This window comes from Triturus cristatus, chromosome 6 (assembly GCF_964204655.1).
Source record: "Triturus cristatus chromosome 6, aTriCri1.1, whole genome shotgun sequence".
Taxonomy (NCBI): Eukaryota; Metazoa; Chordata; class Amphibia; order Caudata; family Salamandridae; genus Triturus; species Triturus cristatus.
Genome location: NC_140589.1, coordinates 12,269,969 through 12,291,432, shown reverse-complemented (window position 1 = coordinate 12,291,432; position 21,464 = coordinate 12,269,969). Strand labels below are relative to the sequence as shown.

At 46.4% G+C, this 21,464-nt stretch overlaps 1 protein-coding gene across 2 annotated transcripts in view; it reads right to left on the bottom strand.

Annotated features, from left to right (window-relative positions):
- PPP2R5D (protein phosphatase 2 regulatory subunit B'delta) overlaps positions 1-21,464 on the bottom strand; it is a 502,545-nt gene that overhangs the window by 5,292 nt on the left and 475,789 nt on the right. The window contains exon 15 of one of the 2 annotated variants that reach the window (XM_085610117.1): positions 549-665. The exons of the other annotated variant lie outside the window; for it this stretch is intronic. Coding sequence (XP_085466243.1) covers positions 549-665 — 117 coding nt within the window. The remainder of the gene's footprint in view (positions 1-548; positions 666-21,464) is intronic. 2 annotated transcript variants of the gene reach the window in all.

Genomic DNA, 21,464 nt, shown 5'->3' with positions numbered 1-21,464 from the left:
CGATGCCCTACTACAGGCACAGCGAGCGATCGCTCCACACTACCGGACCCATGGTGGCGTAAACTCCTCATGACGCTCCATGCGCCCGATACATCGAAACAGAAAAAGTGAAACACTGCATGCTACCAGAGTGACAAAAGTCAGTTATCAGTCATGAGGCATCATTGAGGCAGTACACAGTTCCTGATGAACTGAAAGAACACGGTTAGTAGATGCACGGTGACGGTATGTGCAGTAGGAAACCTTGAAGCACAATGACAACACAGTGAGAATGTGCTATGCTAGTCTTTGGAAGCCGTGATACAATACCGAGCTGTCACATCAAGGTACAGCAAGAGGCCACAGTGAAAGAACAGACTGTGCTCCTTTCCATACCTGGTGAGCAAGGTAAAAAAATAATAATAATTCAAGGCACAGACTTGCACTAAGAGGATGGAAGGCGAGGATTCCCTGGGAAGCTGTACTGGGACTATGCAGCTAGATGGCGACAGATGAAGTGCAATGGATGTGGGCAAGCAGGAGGAGAGAGTAGGAGATCCTTTGCTGACCTGCACAGCCTCGGTCTCCATCGTCTTCTTCAGTAATTGGATGTCCTCTGCAGTTGGGGTGTCTGTCTCCATGGCGTAGAAGAGAGGCAGCGGTGGGGGTGCATGATACATGGGGTACTACAAGAGGCAAACCCAAAGAGGAAGGTTAGCTTGCATGTCTCGCCACAGAGAATTGTCTCAGCAACCACAGTACGGGAGCAGAGGTAGCTGCACTTTGTATGCTTCGCTTGTATGCGATTTCATGGAATACCATTACTGAGAAACCATTTAATCTAAAACTTTTTAAGGAAAATCTTCAGAAGGAATGACATTTACCGTTTCACAGAAACCAATTCACAGTGTCTCCTTTTGTTCGAAATTGGCTGTTACGTGCTCATTTTGTAAGGTGTAAATGTAATGGTTGCAGGTCTTACTTTCAGAAACACTTTATTTCAGTGTTTTTCTTCAGGGCACGCTATTTTAGATATCTTTTACAATGTCAAACAATTACTTCGGATGCTTTTATTTCCCCCGACCCCTCACAATCCCTAAATACTACCCTTCCCTGCCTCTTAAACACCCCTCATCACCCATAAACTCCATGCTTACTGAACACTAAAACCTCTGAGCACTCCTAAACTCCACCCATTCCAGATACCTAAAAATCCCTTCTATACCAGAATTCAGAGTGGTGCACTACCCAAGTGGTCAGTTCAATAAGTGAGTTTACTTGTAAAGTTCTATAAAAAAACAGTTCTTTATTGTCATCCGACAAAACTGAGTTCCAGCCAACGCGTTTCACTCATTAAACAATGAACTACTTCAGGGCGTTCGTTGTAAGGGTGGACGGCGGGAGAGAAATGCTCATTGTGGAGCCGTGTCCTGTGGTTGCGTGGTGTGATTCCGCTCAGTTGAGCAAGTCAAGAACCGCTAGAAAACCAGCGTCAGTGCTGCTGGTTGTCCATGAGTAAATTGTGGCCTCCTTCATAAGGGCCAAGGTCCGTGGGATCTGAGCTGGCAGCGTGTCTCGATGTGTCCCGGTTCGGTCTGTCATAGACGCTGGTTTTCTAGTGATTCTTGACATGCTCAACTGAGCAGAATCACACCACGCGACCACAGGACACGGCTCCATGATGAACATTTCTCTCCCGCTGTCCACCCTTACAATGAACGCCCTGAAGAAGTTCATTGTTTAATGAACAAAACGCGTTGGCTGGAACTCAGTTTTGTCAGATGACAATAAAGAACTGTTTTTTGATACAACTTTACAAGTGAACTCACTTATTGAACTGACCACTTGGGTAGTGCACCACTCTGAATTCTGGTGTAGTTCTCTCTGCTTTGCAGTTGGCACCCAAGAACGGCAGGTGCAGAAGTTGCATGTGCAAACCCACCAGAAATATTTTTGGGTCTAGCACATAGGGAGTACAGCAGGAAAGTGCGGCTATCTCGGTCCGCCGTTGCTCAGCTTGTTCCACCTAAAAATCCCTTCAATGCCTGAGCTTCACCCATCCCCGACCCTTAAAAACCCTCATCACATCTAAACATTGCCCATCCCTTGCACCCATGTTTAATCTAATTTGTATTTTTCCCTAAAATGACCTTTACTTTAAAATAGTTCCTTACATTTTGTATGTAACTTTCTTTAAAATTGGTTTTCCATGATTTGGTTTCCTCCAATGTGGTTTCTCAGTTTTCGCTTTCCATCAATTCACATACATCAAACTCCACGAGCTCCACTGCAGACACTCAACCGTGCACCAACTGCCTTGAGAGTTGGAAACTTGTAGGTCTGCAGATGGCACAGATCTGAGGGGCCAATCTGGAATGGGAGCGCACCATCCCCACACCCTCTCTCCAAACCAACAAAAACTCCAACTTCTGGGACACTGTGCTAAGTACCTCTAATTCTTCCATAGAATATTAACAGTTGACATTTTATCTGGTCTCTGAAGGACATTCGATCTAATATCAGATGCTAACATTGGTCAAAGGATTGAACGCAGTTGAATGCAAACAGCTGAGACGACCTTTCAGGACTGAGCAGATGGTAATGGCACTCACCTGTAACAATGGGTCTTCAACATGCAGGACTATTACAGGTGCCATAGACACAACAGGGACAGTTTGTACATCTCATAAGGCGATATAAATAGGTTAAGCAGGATTGTAGGCCCAGCAACAGAGGAACTAGTGCGAACAAAAGAACAGTTTTTGCTAATCATTATTTCTGTATCGAGTATGCTTCCGTATCTATAAGGAAGAGTACCATGACCTTTTTCTCTTTCACACTAAGTGTAAATTTGGTGAATCATTTGTAAACGGTTACGTGTTTTGTGTTAGCCTATCTCTTTATGAAAATGTTCACTTCTTGAGCTCAGTGTGTGTGACCTTAGACTGGGACTGCTGTCAAACAAGCTCATAAAACTCCAGAGCTAGTTTTTCGGAGAAAACCCCACGTCCCTTAAGTAGTACCGTAACTAGGAAAAAGGTTAGTACCAAGAACCGTTATGTAGTGAAATGGTAGAGGAAATATAGGTGAATGGTTTGGTTACTACCTGAGCCTATATCCGGGTACCTGTATGAAACATAACACGCACTCCTCATCCAACTGGACAACATACTAAAAGACTAAATGTAAATCTAAAACTATGCAGACAAGTAAGTTCATAAAAATGCACTAAAAATGCTACATTTCTAGTATAAGCTGTAGAAGTCTATTAAAATATGTTCGTATATACGGTCCGAACAACTTTGAGTGCCTGAAAGCCATGCTGTTCAGCAAAAAAAGCATTAAAAAGTATTTTTTGTTTTAAAATTCCAAGTTTGTTTTTTTATTTTTAAAAGGCCAAATTTTACCCAGCACACAAGAAGCCAATTGTTTGTGTCCTGTGTGAGAGACGCAACATCACTCTTGCTTGCCATTGCAGACGACGGTCCCTGCAACACCTCACAGATCAGGTCAATCTAGCACAGATCTTCAGTACCCACAGCCGATGATGGGGAAGCCTGTACGATATCCAATTTGGGAAAAAGGGGGTGGTGATGGACAGAGTTTCTGAATGATGCAGAATACTCTTACCAAGTCAAGAGATCATGGTTTTAATCCATCACCGTTTTTTAGCTCACTGCACCATCCCAGCTCAGAACCTGGCTACATGCAAATTAGTCTGTACCTGTCCCAGTGCATGATGGGAACAGGGCAAACCAAACTACCAAGCCAATTCTTATACTGGGAAGGAAACAAGCTTCCGGGGACCGGTTTCTGGCATCACAGCCTTCGTCGGCCCGGCTTGCCTGAATCCTGATGGTGCAATGAGCAAGGGACTCACGTCTGAGCATACCCTCCCACACTGAGTGTGGATAAAATCGATTTGGGAAAAAGGGGGTGGTGATGGACAGAGTTTCTGAATGATGCAGAATACTCTTACCAAGTCAAGAGATCATGGTTTTAATCCATCACCGGGCCGACGAAGGCTGTGATGCCAGAAACCGGTCCCCGGAAGCTTGTTTCCTTCCCAGTATAAGAATTGGCTTGGTAGTTTGGTTTGCCCTGTTCCCATCATGCACTGGGACAGGTACAGACTAATTTGCATGTAGCCAGGTTCTGAGCTGGGATGGTGCAGTGAGCTAAAAAACGGTGATGGATTAAAACCATGATCTCTTGACTTGGTAAGAGTATTCTGCATCATTCAGAAACTCTGTCCATCACCACCCCCTTTTTCCCAAATCGATTTTATCCACACTCAGTGTGGGAGGGTATGCTCAGACGTGAGTCCCTTGCTCATTGCACCATCAGGATTCAGGCAAGCCGGGCCGACGAAGGCTGTGATGCCAGAAACCGGTCCCCGGAAGCTTGTTTCCTTCCCAGTATAAGAATTGGCTTGGTAGTTTGGTTTGCCCTGTTCCCATCATGCACTGGGACAGGTACAGACTAATTTGCATGTAGCCAGGTTCTGAGCTGGGATGGTGCAGTGAGCTAAAAAACGGTGATGGATTAAAACCATGATCTCTTGACTTGGTAAGAGTATTCTGCATCATTCAGAAACTCTGTCCATCACCACCCCCTTTTTCCCAAATCGATTTTATCCACACTCAGTGTGGGAGGGTATGCTCAGACGTGAGTCCCTTGCTCATTGCACCATCAGGATTCAGGCAAGCCGGGCCGACGAAGGCTGTGATGCCAGAAACCGGTCCCCGGAAGCTTGTTTCCTTCCCAGTATAAGAATTGGCTTGGTAGTTTGGTTTGCCCTGTTCCCATCATGCACTGGGACAGGTACAGACTAATTTGCATGTAGCCAGGTTCTGAGCTGGGATGGTGCAGTGAGCTAAAAAACGGTGATGGATTAAAACCATGATCTCTTGACTTGGTAAGAGTATTCTGCATCATTCAGAAACTCTGTCCATCACCACCCCCTTTTTCCCAAATCGATTTTATCCACACTCAGTGTGGGAGGGTATGCTCAGACGTGAGTCCCTTGCTCATTGCACCATCAGGATTCAGGCAAGCCGGGCCGACGAAGGCTGTGATGCCAGAAACCGGTCCCCGGAAGCTTGTTTCCTTCCCAGTATAAGAATTGGCTTGGTAGTTTGGTTTGCCCTGTTCCCATCATGCACTGGGACAGGTACAGACTAATTTGCATGTAGCCAGGTTCTGAGCTGGGATGGTGCAGTGAGCTAAAAAACGGTGATGGATTAAAACCATGATCTCTTGACTTGGTAAGAGTATTCTGCATCATTCAGAAACTCTGTCCATCACCACCCCCTTTTTCCCAAATCGATTTTATCCACACTCAGTGTGGGAGGGTATGCTCAGACGTGAGTCCCTTGCTCATTGCACCATCAGGATTCAGGCAAGCCGGGCCGACGAAGGCTGTGATGCCAGAAACCGGTCCCCGGAAGCTTGTTTCCTTCCCAGTATAAGAATTGGCTTGGTAGTTTGGTTTGCCCTGTTCCCATCATGCACTGGGACAGGTACAGACTAATTTGCATGTAGCCAGGTTCTGAGCTGGGATGGTGCAGTGAGCTAAAAAACGGTGATGGATTAAAACCATGATCTCTTGACTTGGTAAGAGTATTCTGCATCATTCAGAAACTCTGTCCATCACCACCCCCTTTTTCCCAAATTGTACGATATCCAAGGCCTGCATGCCTGTGGAGGAGGCGATCTCTGTTCCAACAGGAGCTCAAGAGTCCCATGGTGGCTTTAAGAATGCAGACATCAACATGGGAATACGCGGAGGACACGGCAGTACATGGGCCGTTAATGGGTCCAGTAAAGAATCCACATCCGGTGGCGCAACCGATGGAAGTGTTAGACAGAGATCCAACACACATTCTTGTCTGCGGAACAGGCATCGGAGGACAGGCAGAACACAGTCAATCCAGACTGGTCGAAACAATAGGAACCAAGACTCACTTAGTTCCCGAAGGCGAGGTGTGCCCAGATGGAGTATTATGCGATCACGATATCGAAGTTCCAAGAGCGTTTTTTCCATCTCCTTGGTGTCTGGGATGTCTATTGCGTAGCAGAAAAATTACAAAAAATTACAATCAGGACACCTGCTATTAGTAACAGGATTAGCAGAAGTCCTCCAAAAATGCTTCAGAATACGGTGTGTATGAAGGCTGGAATCACTCCGAAGACGGTCTGAAAGGTGCTTAACAGTCCAGAACCTATGGTCTTAAATTAGTGTACTATACCCTTCATATCAGACATGTTAAAGATCCGTTGAACCATTTCTGTGAAATGGAAAAGGCAGTTTGTTCGTATAAGTGCCTGTATCGCAGCTGAGGACCTAGCGAACTGAAGATCAAAAGTCTCTCGGGGGAGGTTAAGGGCAAGTTTTTCTGTAAAAGCATGGCTTGCATTCGGGTCAGAGTATCAAACCATATATAGGAAACATTAAACGAAAGTCGTAACTACGCCTCCCTGATTGTGTGGGTCGGTGGAAACAATTCTTGCAAACAACAAGTAAATCTAGAGCCTACACAGTGACAAGATTTGCGATGCCTGGAAGCATCCCACAACAACCTTGATCATTCAGCATCAAGTAACTCCCATTTGAGAGCAACTTGAACACCGGATTAATCATGGCAGCCAGGGAACGTTTCAAATGACAAGATAAGTTGGCAACTGAACCATTACAGGCCCAGTGAAGCATGATATCCTGGCAGATGAGAGATCCACCTAGAGTTCTTGCAGTCTATACCACTTAGAAACACTTCCATGTCCACACTCCTGCATCGAAATCTGTACAGCAATTCCCAAGATTCCTTGATGAATTCCTTACCCATTTCTTCATATCTGCTTGCCTGTTGTTTTTCTAGGCAATACTGAAACTGGAAAGTCGTGACCGGTATCGTTATATGGCCATGAATTAACCATTCTGTGGATGGTGACTCTCCCATAGTGAAATGTAATTGGTCCAGTTTTTCAATATGCAGCATTGTATATTTTGCTCCTCTTTGTGCCATCGTTATCGGCTTCTTGGTTAGATTGTATGCAGAGAACAGGGACGTACTGTTGATAAATTGCCAAGGCACATAACCAGAACGCTATGATTGTAGCGTCCAGTTCAACATAGAACGTAACAGACTGTCCGTACTGCAGTATGGACTAATCCTGTTCTAGTATATCTATAGCAGAAGCTACAATGTTGCCCAGTGAATAAATCCTGGACGTTAATATTCTCATACCATTATCAACCATCACCAAGTCCTTTTCTATGTTAATTCTGTCAATTTCACAAAGTCTCTCCGCAGCTTCCCATTGAGAGATTTTCCGAATTTCATTTTAAACAGCGTTTAAGCAACGTTTGATGTGGTTTTTGGGGGTCTAATAAAAAATCCCTTAGATCCACCTCATCAGAGTGTAAGGATAAGTGCTATTTCACCTGGGACAATGTCGAGGTTTCTAGCCAATCGAGGCATAACTTCCCAACACTGTATGATGTCACCACCCCCGGATTTTCTCGTTGGTCCGGCCTATGGACATTAAACCCTTCGGTGGTACCGCTGAATCTTGTTTGACACCTATTTGTGTCTGTAGGCCAAACTAACCAGCCCTTTCAATCGGGGGCTGATGAATTGTATGAAACTGTATGTATGATGTCATCTAATGTATCCCCACCATGTGTTGAAAAGTTTTGCCACCCCTCAAAGTATGAAGGCAAGGGAATCCGAGGTGTGTTCAAATCTTTCTTCTTGGCTAGTCCAAGACAGGAAGTCTGTTGCACAGTATCATTAAGAAAGATGATTGAAAGTTATAACGAGTAATTGTACTAGAAAGTGAATCAGGCTATATTTGGCTAAGCTTTGACCAAGAATGCTATTCCACCTGGCGTTTTAATAACATTGCTGACTAATCGTTCACACACAGTTTTTCTTAAACCCCGTTTAACGCAGCACTATGCACTAGCTCAGTAATCACTCGCAATTTGGGCTATTATGTGAGAAGGCATCAAGTTGCACTGTTTAATCCACAGCTTATAATTCATGTGGAATCCACACAATGTTTGGCATCATTGTCCATTGTGTATCAGAGCCATATTTCGTTTTTCTAACATCATGGAGTAACACCATAATCAAGTGAGCATGATTTCACCAACACCATCGTGTTAATTCCCTGTTACTGCACTAGAGCACCATCAAATAAAAATTAATATGTTCTGCACATGAATCAATGTACAGATGATCCCAGCTTTTTAGTTTTAGTTATAGTCTCCTCACAGTATCCTATTTTGATCACATTACAGCTTTATTCTCCAATGAAGGGTACACCACCCGAAATGCATTGGAACACCAATGGGACAGTCGAATAACAATTTAAATATCAAGATTACGTGTGGAGTGTACAACATGTATATCATGGATTGAAAATTCCAGAATAAATACAAAGCATTTAAGAAGACTACTTGTTCTCACTACATTGGATCTTAAAAAGTGACAAGTCATTATAAAACAAAGCAACAGGGTCCATTAGTGCCCAGGGAGACGCATCCCAGCTCAGGATACACAGTCGTCCATACGTATGTTATAAAGTACTAGACCGGAGTACGCTACCCTAGGAGCACATCAAAAACACTAAACATTTGCAGAATTACTACATAATGTTTTGGCTGTGCACGTGAAACAAACCTACTAGTTCGCTGCAGAATGAGCCACGCTCAAAATAGTGCCTCTGTTCCCTGAACTTGCCATTACTTTGAACCCCAGACTGATTTTATGTCTATAGTGTCCTTCAATAAGGCGACACCCTGTCCAGACAGTTGGGAAATAAAGGATGCAGAGAAAATCTGTTTGGTGTTTGTTAGTATAATTTTATGTGCCGTTTTAGGTACAACCTTATAGCAATATGAGGTCGGGTCGGAAGCGTTATACCCTTAAAAATAAAAAGTGGAACCTAAGACATCATATGAAACTCTGTTCCAAGCTATACCAACAGGATTTGGAACAGCTGTAATGTTCACAAAGGGCAGGTCTCTTTTCACGATGTGATGATGTATGAGGATTTAGGAGCAAGTTCACATTTGATACTACAGAGCGTTCTGGGAGATAGTTTTCATTCATGAGTAAGCAAAAGACAGACACTTGGCCAATCCAGAATAGAAAAAAACTGTATTGCAGTTATTATCCAGAGCTGTAGCCATGGGTAAATCTATTTCAGAAAAATGTAGAAATCATTAAGTTGTTTACGAGAAATGGGAGCTGGCAGTGATTCAGGTTCACTGGGATAGAGAGAGAAGGTATAAAAATCAATGAAGCAGCAACATGCAGTTCGATATATTTTTGGTAGCTCAGCAGGTTTTGTTGAACTGGCAGACATCTCTTGTAGAGGCATATTGATGTAGATATCAGTGTTAGGCCAAATTGATATTTGTGTTTTGTGTTTTGATGTTCTATTTCAATAGGGACAAGTTCCATTTCATTGTTGGTGAATCCATTATTTGGTATGGTTGACTCTTCAAATGTTATGATTCTTTCTGTCTGAACTTCCTGTATGGGAACGAGAGGAGAGCTGCAGATACCGAGGAGCCCACAAGGCCTAGTATTTAGTATCAGGCACATAGTGTGTTTTGATCAGATTGATTGAGACAAATCTCTTCTTTTTTGCCGGCAAGAGGCAGAAGTAGTACTGTTCTTTTTCCTTCTACAGTCAAGACAGGGACAGGCTTTCTGTATGATGGCCAAATTCTTTTTTGTCCACAATCTTTTCTCTGACAAGATCCCTGACTTTTGGGATCCAGGCAGGTCTTGCAGTGACTGATTTGACTTCCCCAGTGGCAGTGCGTTTTACTTGCACGTTGCTTTGTAGTGCCCAGAATTCATTGTGCCATTGTGTAAAACAGCCAAACTTTTATTGATGTCTAATGGTTTTTTATCCACCAGTGTGCTTTCACAATCGAGATCAGGTACCCACATTCTCTTCCCAAATAGGACCTTGTAAGGAGTAACAACTCCTAGGGAACTTCTTGGCATATTGTTAAGGGCTCTTTGGACCCAGTATAAGTGATTGACCCAACTACCACCCGAACCTAATACTCCTGCTGTTAAAGATTGCATTAAGCCTAGTTTTTTTCTTCTCCACAACCAAATTTCCCTAGGGATGGTATGAAGAGGAGTACCGCAATGAAACACCCAAACCTCCCATGGCTTCCTTGTAAGCCCTAGAGCTAAACGCGGGGCAATGGTCAGAATGTAATGTGCCAACTGGGTATGTCTCTATGAAGACTTGCAAATCTTTTATAACAGTTCGAGCGTCAGCTAAGCGCTGAGGCCATACCCATAGGAATCTAGAGCATGAATCCACTGCCACCAAGATATACTTGTAAGCCCCATTCGATTGTAGGGGGCCACCGTGGTCCAAATAGACACAAGCGAGTGGTCTGTCTGATATTAGTAATGTGTCTGTGCTGGACGTGCTACGGTGGAACCCTTCAACTCCTGACAGATGTCGCAATTTAGGACAAAACTCTTCGTTTAGTTCATTCTGGCCACCAATAGCAGTGCTTCAGTAAATAAACTGTTGCTGTAACTTATGCATGTGCACAACCCAGACCCTTGTGTGCTAGAATTAAACCTAATCTGCGATCCATGCTTGGTATTACTCTATTCCCCACTCCTGGAATCTAAGCCTACAGAATGTTATTTGCATCTAACTTGTAGGAGTATTTGAGTGGAAAACCTTTAGTAAGGCTGGGCTGTTTTTGCTTGACGCAATGATGACTATCATTATCTGTCCGTCTGTTCTCGTGCTAGAACAAGTGATTGCAGCTCGGTAGCAATTCGCACTGCCTCTTTTGCGGCTTCATCAGCCAATGAATTCACTTTAACGTGAACGCCAACACGTTGATGACTCGGCGTATCACGTGGGCTCTTCGTAGTTCATTTTTCAACTCAGCTACCTGTTCCCAAAGTAATTTATACTTAATTGTGCAACCTTTTGAGTCTTTAAACCCATTTTGACCTCAGTAGTGAAGATATTCACTGCATGACTGGACACAGCAAAAAGAATAGCACACAATCGGTGTGTGGAATTCTTGATCCGTATTTATTAGTGCCAGTAAAAGGGCTTTTAATTCTGCCAGCTGTGCAGTCTCCTAGAGACTGTCTTCCTACTGCTAGGATGGAACTTGCCTTCCTGCATACGACCCTTCACAATCACACTTGTGGCGCCGTATTGTTGTTTACTTCCTGAGCAGATCAGTCAGTGTAAATAATATATTCATACTGATCTAGAGGCATTATTTCATTCGGGAGGGATATTCTTGTTCGTATTGCAGGAATGCATGCGTTTTAAGTGTAGAGTCCAATTTGTAATCTACATCTGTTGCAGTGAGAGAATTAGCCCATTGTGTCCATCTTGGATGTACAGCTTTAGCATTTGGAACGCTTGCTTTTGTGACAACCTCTAAGGCCGGTACTGGAGTTACGACAATTATTCGTTGTCCCTGAGCCAGTGCTCTCTCTCACTACGGTAGTCTGTATTGCTGTCAGAATTTTTTCAGTTGAAGCAAAATGCATTTCCGCATGTGTAAAAGTGTGATTTATATGCTATAGGTACAGTTTCGCCTTCATTGAAGGTTAGGTGAGTGTACCCGGATTGAACCGCTATAACACGGATCACGAAATTTGTGGTGTTTACACATGTGCGTAGGTGTTTTGAAGCTATCATGTCAGCTTGTAAGGAACAAAGGATATATATGTGTTGCTGTGTCCAACGTTTAACTTAAAAATCAGGTCTTCTTAGGTCGTAGAAAGGTTTCACTTTTTCTGTGTAATCTAAAATTTAAGTTCTGAAAAATTCAAGAATCGAAATATGTATTGTAAGTTTTTCAACAATTTAGGAGGTTGGAGCAGCGCACACGTTTCGAAAAATTAGCTACCAGGCTTTTTCGTTCACTTGAAAGCTCACATCCCAAAAATTGGACATTGAGGTGGGCTATTTTTGTTTTTTTAAAGTTGAATTTGTAGCCCTCAGAGGCGATCCCCAAAATTATATTGCTCACCCTGGTCAAGCGATCCTTTAAATCATCCGTCAGATAAATATCATTTACATAGGACAATGCTTCTTCATCCAAATTCTGAAGTAACTGTTACCCTAGCTGAGAACAACCCAGACCTATTCTTATACCCTTGGGGGAGTTGACAGAATTGACGCTGAGAACCGAGCACTGAGAATGCTGTCAAACACCTGCTTTTAGGCGCTATATTTTGGCAGGAAGAGCCATCTAATGTTGTATTGTATTTTTTCCACACAATGTTATTCATTAATGTGACACTGTGTGCACTCTGTATGGCAAATGTTTTTGTGCATGTGTTCAGATGTCAGTAGTCTAAAACTAGACTATATGAATTATCTGGTTTCATTACAGGAAACAACAGATTATTAATTGAAAACGTGCAAGTTTCTATTATACCCTGGTATTCAAGTTGATCTAAGATCTCCCTGACCTGTTTTTTTGCTTCTTGTTTTATTGGTGTAGGAAGCTGGCTGTGTATATACTATACCAAAGTGAGGTATAGTGTGAACAGAGTCCAGTGGAACCCAAAAGGTAGGCAGAGGTAAAGTAGATAGCACCTTACTCTTAATTTGTGGTAGTGTGGTCGAGCAGTAAGGTTTTTATCAGAGAACAGTGTTAAGCATTTGCTGTACACACTCAATCAGCAAATTAATTCACACACTCAAAGACTGAACTTCATACCAATTGTTTTTGTAGAAAAATATTCTTTTAGTTATTTTAATTTCTAGAACCAAGCAAGCCTGGCACAGGTAAGTGATAAATACTTTACAATAGTAATGCAGTTTGTAAATAGTTTGAGCTGCAATTGTATATGTACTCTGCTTGGATTACAGTAGTGTTACCGATAATGCAATGCTTTTCATAATACAGTACATATACTTTGTATAGGATTTTTAGTAAAATTACAGATAAGTTACTTTTGAGATTACTTTTCTTACACAGTGCAGTATGCCTGGATACTGCACTGGGACATTTCCTGTAAACAGGTAAGTAAAAGCGTTTTTGTTAGTATAATTCTAAATAATTTCTTTAGGTTTTCTAACTTCCCACTTGGAAACATTTCATAGAATAACAGTCAATATTACCCTATGGAGGAAAATAGTGTTATCTGTTAAGGTAAGTAATTTGTTGTGGGAGTTGGTGTTCTGGAGTTAGACTCAGGGGTCCCCCAGGGTGAAGGATGCACTCTTGTTACACCCTCAGCGGCACTAGGGCGGCCGGGTGCAGAATGCTGACCCCCAATATTATTCAATAGGGGAATGGGGACCTCCGGTTGGTGGCTGCTGACGAGCAGGCCACTGGTTGTGGGAGCAAAGCTCCTGGACTTAAGCTCAGGGCAAATGGGGGTTTAGGCCAGCTCAAAAGATGCACCCTCAGCGGCACTGGGGCAGCCGGGTGCAGAGTGCTGTTTTGACGTCTGAAGCCCTGTAGCTTTAAATGGGGAGTGCCCGGTTTGCAAAAGCACTGCAGGCTCGGGGACAAAGGTCTACTGGGTGCAACCACCACTTTGAGAGGTAAGGTGGGATCTTGGGGGTTGGTTAGGCACTGTCGGTTGGGCTGCCCAAGGCCGTGGGGCGTCGGGTGCAGGGGTGCCTTTTAGGGTCGGGTCTTCTTACCAGCTCCTGGTCGCTGTTAGGAGGACCTTCCTGTTTGAGGCTGAAGGCGTCAGCTGGAGGCTTGAGGTAGGTTAGGGGTCGCCGGATCTGGTCTCAGGATCGCCAGGGGGACCTCCTCTTGGTGTTGGGCCACTCGTACTTGGGCCGTGGGCAGAGTGGTGTAAACTCACAGATCCTTTCGGAGCTAGAGTCTGTTTGAACAAATTCAGTGTTCACCGGAGACCGAGTCTTTGGGATTGAAGGCAGGCAGGTCCTCCAGGTTTTTCGAGGTTGGTGGTTGCAGGACACACTGGGATTTTGCTGGTGCAGCTTCGAGGTGGGGACAGGCCGGTAGAGCTGGGGCCAAGTCAGTGGCCGACGCCCTCTTGTTAGCTTTGGCATGGCTGTTTGGTCCTTCTTATTCTTTTCTTCTTGTTGCAGGTACTTGTCCGAGGAAGCAAGGTTCAAGGGTGTCCCTAAATACTAGGTTTAGGGGCGTTACAGGTAGGTAGAAAGTTTGGGACCAACGGGTCCCGGCCCGGGGTGGGTACATCCCCTATGCCACCCTCCAGTGGGAGAGGGGCATAAGCCTTTCCCTGGATAGGTTTCCACCCCCCCCCCCCGCCCCCTCCCCCATCTGCAAGATGGCGGGGACTTAGAGTTGTGCTTCACCTCGCCTCCCTCACTTGAGGGGTGGAGTTGGCAGAGGTGGGCACACCACTCTTCCTCACTTGTTTTACACTTCGGTTCTCCTGTCCAAAGGGAGTCAGAACCACTGGGGACCAGTCGCTGAAAGCAGCAAGTGTACTGGGGAAACTCACAAAGGCAGCAAGCCTTTCAAGCTTCCCCTTCGTGAACCCTTCCCATCCTGGGGGAGGAGGCTTGGCACCTCGGCCCAGGATGTGCATTGTTTCAGGCCCCCCAAAAAAGCGGGCTCTCAACCCAGGGGTCCAGAAATCTGTCTGGTGGTGGCAGCTGAAAGCAGCCACTCAGCCTGGACACTAGTGGTAGGTCATTTTTCAGGGGGCATCTCGAAGATGCCCTGTGTGTGCATTTTTCATTAAATCCCACACTGGCATCAGTGTGGGTTTAATGTGCTGAGAAGTTTGATAACAAACTTCTCAGTTTTCAGTGTAGCCATTATGGTGCTGTGGAGTTAGTAATGACAAACTACCAACACCATATACTCTTAATGGCAGCACTGCACTTAAAATGTCCAAGAATGGACTTCGACACAGTAGGGGTACAGGGCTCATGCACCTGTACCCTCACCACTGGTATAGGGCACCCAGCTAGAGGGGTGACTAATCTATGCCAGGGCAGTGGGTTGTAGGCATGGCACACAAAGAAGAGGGAATACATCAAAGGCCACAACGGTGGAGTAGAACAAACATGCCTGCACGGGCATGCGCAGCCAGCAGCAGGCAACACCACGGAACGGTGCACCCAGGACAAGCCAGACGCCAGCCGAAGGCAGAGGCCAGGAAGGGCTAGGACACACCCCAAGGGAGGGGCCGGCCCAGAAACACACACACAGACCCACGAAAGAAGTGGAACCCAACAGAAAAGAAAGAGACGGAGGACGGACCAAGCCGTCAACCAGAACACAGAAGCCAAGTAAAGCCCGTCCCCTCGGAACACCAGACAGAGGACCAAGCCGAAACTCCGGACAGAAGTGCAGAACCGCTACAACACGATGCCGCAGACAGCAGCCCAGACTGGGCTAGCGACGTAGCGAACCAGAAGGATGGACCTGGGCGCAACGCAAGCTGCTTCAAAACAATCGGCAAGAAGATCGCACCTGCGACATACCGTGACGCCACAAAGAGCAAGGAGCCCGAAGGGCGACCACACCTCCCCAGCACATGACAGAGCTATGTAAGAGCTACCATCACCCCACATAGGGTATGTTACGTCCCAAGAAACATGGGACACCTCTTAGGAAAAAAATTCCGCAGCAGAGGACAAACAAAGACCTGCGGAGAAAACGCTTGCCAATCAGCCAATAAAGAAGACACAGAAGGCCTAAGACCTACACAGGCTTACTAACAGCCAAAACCACAAGGCAAACAAGCATTGGCATAGCCAGTAAGTCTCGCTTTTGGGATCTTATAAGTATTTAGTTGTGCAGCACAATTTCCTTGGTGCAACAACACTAACTGTTGCACGGCTAAACACTTATAAGGTCCCTAAGGTGAGACCTATTGGCTATGCCAATGCTTGTTTCTTAGAAGGTGCCGCGACAGGGCTAAACCGTTCCCTTACATTCCGGATGTAATGCAGACTTCTTAAGAGATAACTCAACACATGGGGCGATGCTGTCTGAACAGAGACTGTACTAGACGCCCTTGAACGCGGATCTCCCTGCCTGGAATCCACACCAGCAGCTCAGCGTGATCATTTGTAACTGGACTGTTAAATATTTCCAGTTTACTGGAGGGCAGCGGGGGCCTTACCAGATAGCGTGAATGGCCTCAAATTAGACACTGCCATTGGCAGTAGGACAAACCCCCCACGATCACCATTTCTGCTCCTACTGACCTATACTCCTGCTATTCATCTGGGGTCACGCTTAAAGGACAGAGGGATCCTGGTGAAGACGAAGAGACAGTACCGGGGAGAGTGAAAATGGTGAGAAGTGTGGCCATAGATAGAGCGATAAACAGTAATGGCAGCTGGATTTAGCGGCGGAGAGGAAGACGCAGAGATGGAGAGATTATACGATGACACGAGAAAAAATGACAGGAATAAATGCATACACAGTAAGAAAGAGGGACAGAAAATGGAGTGACTGAACAAAATAAAGTGACATTTAAATAGAGAGGAGGACAAGGAGGGGAGATTAAACATGAAAGTGAAAGCTGATTTCCAGAGCAGTCTCTTTTTCAAGGGGTAAACACACAGCGGGCACTGTCAGCAGCAGGTGGAGGTGAGCAGTGGCAGAGATACTGGTGTGAGAAGCAGGCGCAAAAGTGAAAGTGATCGCAATCGGCTGAACAGACAGTTAGATGCTTATTGAGCCTCTGCTCGTAAGCGCGCGCACATGCACGCAAGCTGTAGGCCGGCCATGGTAGCATTTTTTTAAGCCCTCACTAAAAGTCTCGCCAGACTAGCACATGCGCTGGGTCAGGCGAGATCTAGAAAGGGCCGGACCAGCAGCCAACAGCACGAAAGGGCCCACGGAAGGACCCTGAAGGCACACCAACCACACAACCGGGACTACTCGTTACAAGGCCCCAGAAAACAACGGGAGAACACCTCCCAGAACACAGACTGACATCCAGGGTCACTGAGGGGGAGAAGGGGGAGGAGGACGAAGCTCCGCAAGGAACCTTTGAATGGCAGAATCCGCAGGGGCGTGAAACAAATAAGCACCATCGAAGGGAAGGTCAACCAGCCGCTCCCCAACTTTCTCAGGGAAAACACTATCCCTCAGCCAAGCATTGGCGACAGAGGGCCACTGAAGAAGCCATGGTGCGACTAAGCACCTCCAAAACATCCAGAGCCGAGCGAAGAATAAACGCGGCCAGCTCCCGGCCATCCAACACATGGCGCCGCAGATCAGCACAGGCACCCTCCTGAGAAGTGGAACACAGAAGGGATTCTGCCGAATCCCATAAGCAGGAAGTGGCTCTGGCCAATACACAAAGCGTGATAAAGGCCCACAAGGCAGCACCGGGGGAGGCCAAGATGTTGCGCCCCCAGAAATCTAACCACTGGGCCTCCCGTGACGGGGGAGACAACACCGATGGCAAGGAGGGAAAGGCGGTCTGCAAAAGACGGCCCCTGGTAGAAGGGTGGAAGGAAAGGCAGACAGGATCATGCAGAGCAGGACGGGGGTGGTGCAGAAGCGGCTGGGGCACCGGGTCCCCCGTGGCAGGATGCCCCCAGGCCCCAAAAGAGAATTATGGAGCAAAGCCTCGAAGGGAAGAAGCAGCTCCCACCCACCAGAGCCCTGATGGAGAACCTCCAGCAAATGACCCGTGGGGAAATGGGCAGCCGAATCGCCCATGCGCAAGATCCCCGCAGCCGTGGAGACAGCCCGGGCGAAGGTAGCACTTGCCTCCGTAAGGCAATGCGGTGGGGGGAAAGCAATTACTCCTTGGGTGACAACTGTAAGCTAAGCCGGCCGTCTCCCAGCCCAACCGGAGGAAGGAATGGCCAAGCTCGGAACGGGGCAAGGTGGACCGACGAGCTGAGAACCTGAGGCGCCTCTGGGGAAGACTGCGGGCACGGGGACGGCAAAGAGCCATCCTTGGAAGACGCCGAGAAAAAGGCCTCTGATGCGGCGTCCCGTCTCCCGAGAAGATGAAGCAAACAGTTGCCGAACCTCTGGAGAAGAGGGGGCGTCCGAAGACGAATCAACGACCAGACGCCGGCACGGCACCGTAGAGTCCGCCACCGGCGTCAGCTCAAAGTCGACCGGTGCCGAAGGGGATGCCGAAACAACCTCTGCCACGACTCGCGCCGCGGGAGAACGGGGCGGGGTCGGAGTGGCCAAGGAACGGTACCGAAAAGGCATCGACTCGACCTCCGACGAGGCAGTCGCCTGCATGGAGAGATGAGGGGGACCGGGGTCACGCGTCAGCTCGGCCTCGGACAAGGCCGCCCCCTGTCCAGAGGACCGAGGGGGACTCTAGGACGAGCCTTGGCAACCTCCCGCGACATTGTCGACTGTAGTGTTACTCCAAACTTGGGTGTAACACCACAGTCAACACTAAGGAGAGCGTAAATTGTGGACTGCATTTAACATGATGCAAAGGAGAAAACTTTTCTGGGATGTGAAGTAGTGTCTGGCCACACCATTTTCCCTGCCCTACCTGATTTTCATGACCTCCTCTACCATTTATCTTGCGTTCCTAATGCTCCTTTTTGTAAAAATTGTGTCCAAGGCCATTGATTATACTTAATTCGGCCTGAGCCGGAGATTCTTATCTGGGCGCGGAGATTCTGGCACAGGCGCGGAGATTCTGGCACGACTTCAGACGTAAAGATACCTCGTAAATGACCTCTGTGAATACCAAAAGCCATAAAGTTAGACTTTTATCTCAGATTGCCATTGTTAATCGGGCCCCAAGATTTTCAAGGCCCACTCGACCAGGGTAGCAATGGCTTCCTGTGCATGTAAGATCGGGGCAAGATTAGACGACCTACTGAAAGCAGGAGACTGGTCCTCTAATTTCACATAGACATTTTTATTTCAAACCTTTGATGGATATTGCTTTTCTAGTGGTAAACAAGCTTAGAACATGCATAATCCTCATTAACGGTCTCGACAGAAGAAAAAAAAAATAATTACTAGCCATCATGAACGAAAGGAATATGCTACTTACCAGTATGCATCTGTTCTTGGCATGTAGAGCTGCAGAGTCACACACTGAGGATAAGATCGCCATCTGGTGTTGGGCTCGGATGATTGCAGGTTGTTGTTGTCTTCGGAAGAAGCCTTTGGTCACGAGATTGCTGACTCCTCCCCTGGATAACAGTGCGCATGGGCATCCACTCAATCGTCAGATTGTTTTTTCGCCATGATGGGAAAAGATGGAGTGTATAGGAATGAAAGAAAGGATGTCCATGTGCAATGTCTAAGTAAGACAGATGCTGGAACAGATACAGGTCCCGGGGAGGCGGGCGGGCGTGTGTGACTCTGCAGCGCTACATGCCAAGAACAGATGCATAGTGGTAAGTAGCATATTCCGTTCGAGGCATATGAGCTGCAGATCACACACTGAGGATAGATTATATAGAAGTGCTTCCCCTTAGCGGTGGTCGCCTGTATCCGTTGCAGCAGTTTGAAATAAAGTTTTTAGGACAGCCTGGCCCACTGAGGCCTGTTGTTTGGCTTGCACATCAACACAGTAGTGTTTAGTGAAGGTATGCGTGGTAGACCATGTGGCTGCCTTGCAAATGTCTTCTAAGGGAATGTTACCTAAGAAGGCCATAGAAGCCCCTATTTTACGCGTGGAGTGCGCCCTAGGGGGAACTGTAAGTGTACGTTTAGCCTTTTGGTAGCATATTTGGATGCACTTAATTATCCACCGGGCTATACTGGATTTGGAGATGGGATTGCCTTTATGTGGTGGTGCGAAAGCAACAAAGAGTTGTTTTGTCTTTCGAAAAGGTTTTGTCCTGTCGATGTAATAAAGCAAGGCTCTTTTGACATCTAAGGTATGTAGGGCCCTTTCAGCTACGGAGTCTGGGTTAGGGAAAAAGACTGGTAGCTCTACTGATTGGTTAAGGTGGAAAGGGGAAATCACTTTTGGAAGAAATTTAGGGTTTGTCCTAAGAACCACTTTGTTACGGTGTAGTTGTAAGAAAGGTTCCTCTAGTGTAAGTGCTTGTATTTCACTTACTCTTCGTAGGGAAGTGATTGCGATAAGGAAAGCTACCTTCCATGTTAAGAATTGTAATTCACATTTGTGCATAGGTTCAAATGGGGGACCCATGAGTCTTGTTAGAACCACATTGAGATTCCACACTGGTGCAGGTGGCAATCTTGGGGGAAGGATTCTTTTGAGACCTTCCATAAACTCTTTGATGGCTGGTACCTTAAAGAGGGACAGGTGTTGCCTATTTTGCAAGTAGGCTGCCAAGGCTGCTAGGTGTAGACGTATAGAGGAATACGCTAGATTGCATCTTTGCAAGTGTAGCAGATAGCAAATGATGTTTTGGATGGAAGCATCCAGTGGTTGTATGTCATTATTAGCGCAGTAGATGGCAAATCGTTTCCATTTTGCGGCATAACATGCTCTAGTAGTAGGTCGTCTGGCTTCCTTTATGATATTCATACAGTCTGGAGGGAGATTGAGGTAACCGAACTCTAGGACCTCAGGAGCCAGATCGCTAGGTTCAGTGTTTGAGGATCTGGGTGTCTGATTTCTCCATGGTTCTGGGTTAATAGATCCGGGGAGAGGCGTAGCCTTTGATGTGGAACTAAAGATAGTTCCAGAAGTGTGGTGAACCACGGTTGACGTGCACAAGTGGGAGCTACTAGTATTAGCGATAGCGACTGTTGTTTCAGTTTGCGTACCACAAATGGAACTAGTGGGAGAGGCGGAAAAGCGTACGCAAATCTGCCTGAACAGTTCATCCATAGGGCATTGTCCTTCGACTGTGGGTGTGGAAACCTGGCTGCAAAGGTTGGGCATTTTGTGTTTTCGTGAGTGGCGAACAGGTCTATGTCTGGTTGTCCCCATTTTTGGAAGAAGGGGAGTAGAACCTTGGGGTGTAATTCCCATTCGTGGATCTGCTGTGTGTGGCGACTTAGGAGGTCGGCCACCTGATTGTGGATTCCTGGGAGATGTTCTGCTAACAGGTAGATGTTTTGGGGAATTGCCCATCTCCAGATTTGCTGTGCCAGTTGGGACAGTTGGAGAGAATGTGTCCCTCCTTGTTTCTGTATATAATACATTGTCGTCATGTTGTCTGTGCGTATGAGGACAGTTTTGTTCTTTAGGTGTACCTGAAAGGATTTTAGTGCTAGGAACACTGCTAAGAGTTCCAAGTGGTTGATGTGGAGCAGTTTTTGTTCACTGGTCCATCTGCCCTGAGTGGTATGGTGAAGGAGGTGGGCTCCCCACCCTGTGAGAGATGCGTCGGTAGTTAGCACAACTTGTGGAAGGGGCTCTAAGAACGGCCGCCCTTTGGACAGGTTGATGGTGTTCCACCATTTCAGTGAGCGAAGTGAGCGACTGTCCACCAACACCAGATCGGTAAGTTGTCCGTGAGCTTGGTTCCACTGTTGTGCTAGACATTCCTGTAAGGGACGCATTTGAAGTCGTGCGTGTGGGACTATGGAGATGCAGGACGCCATCATG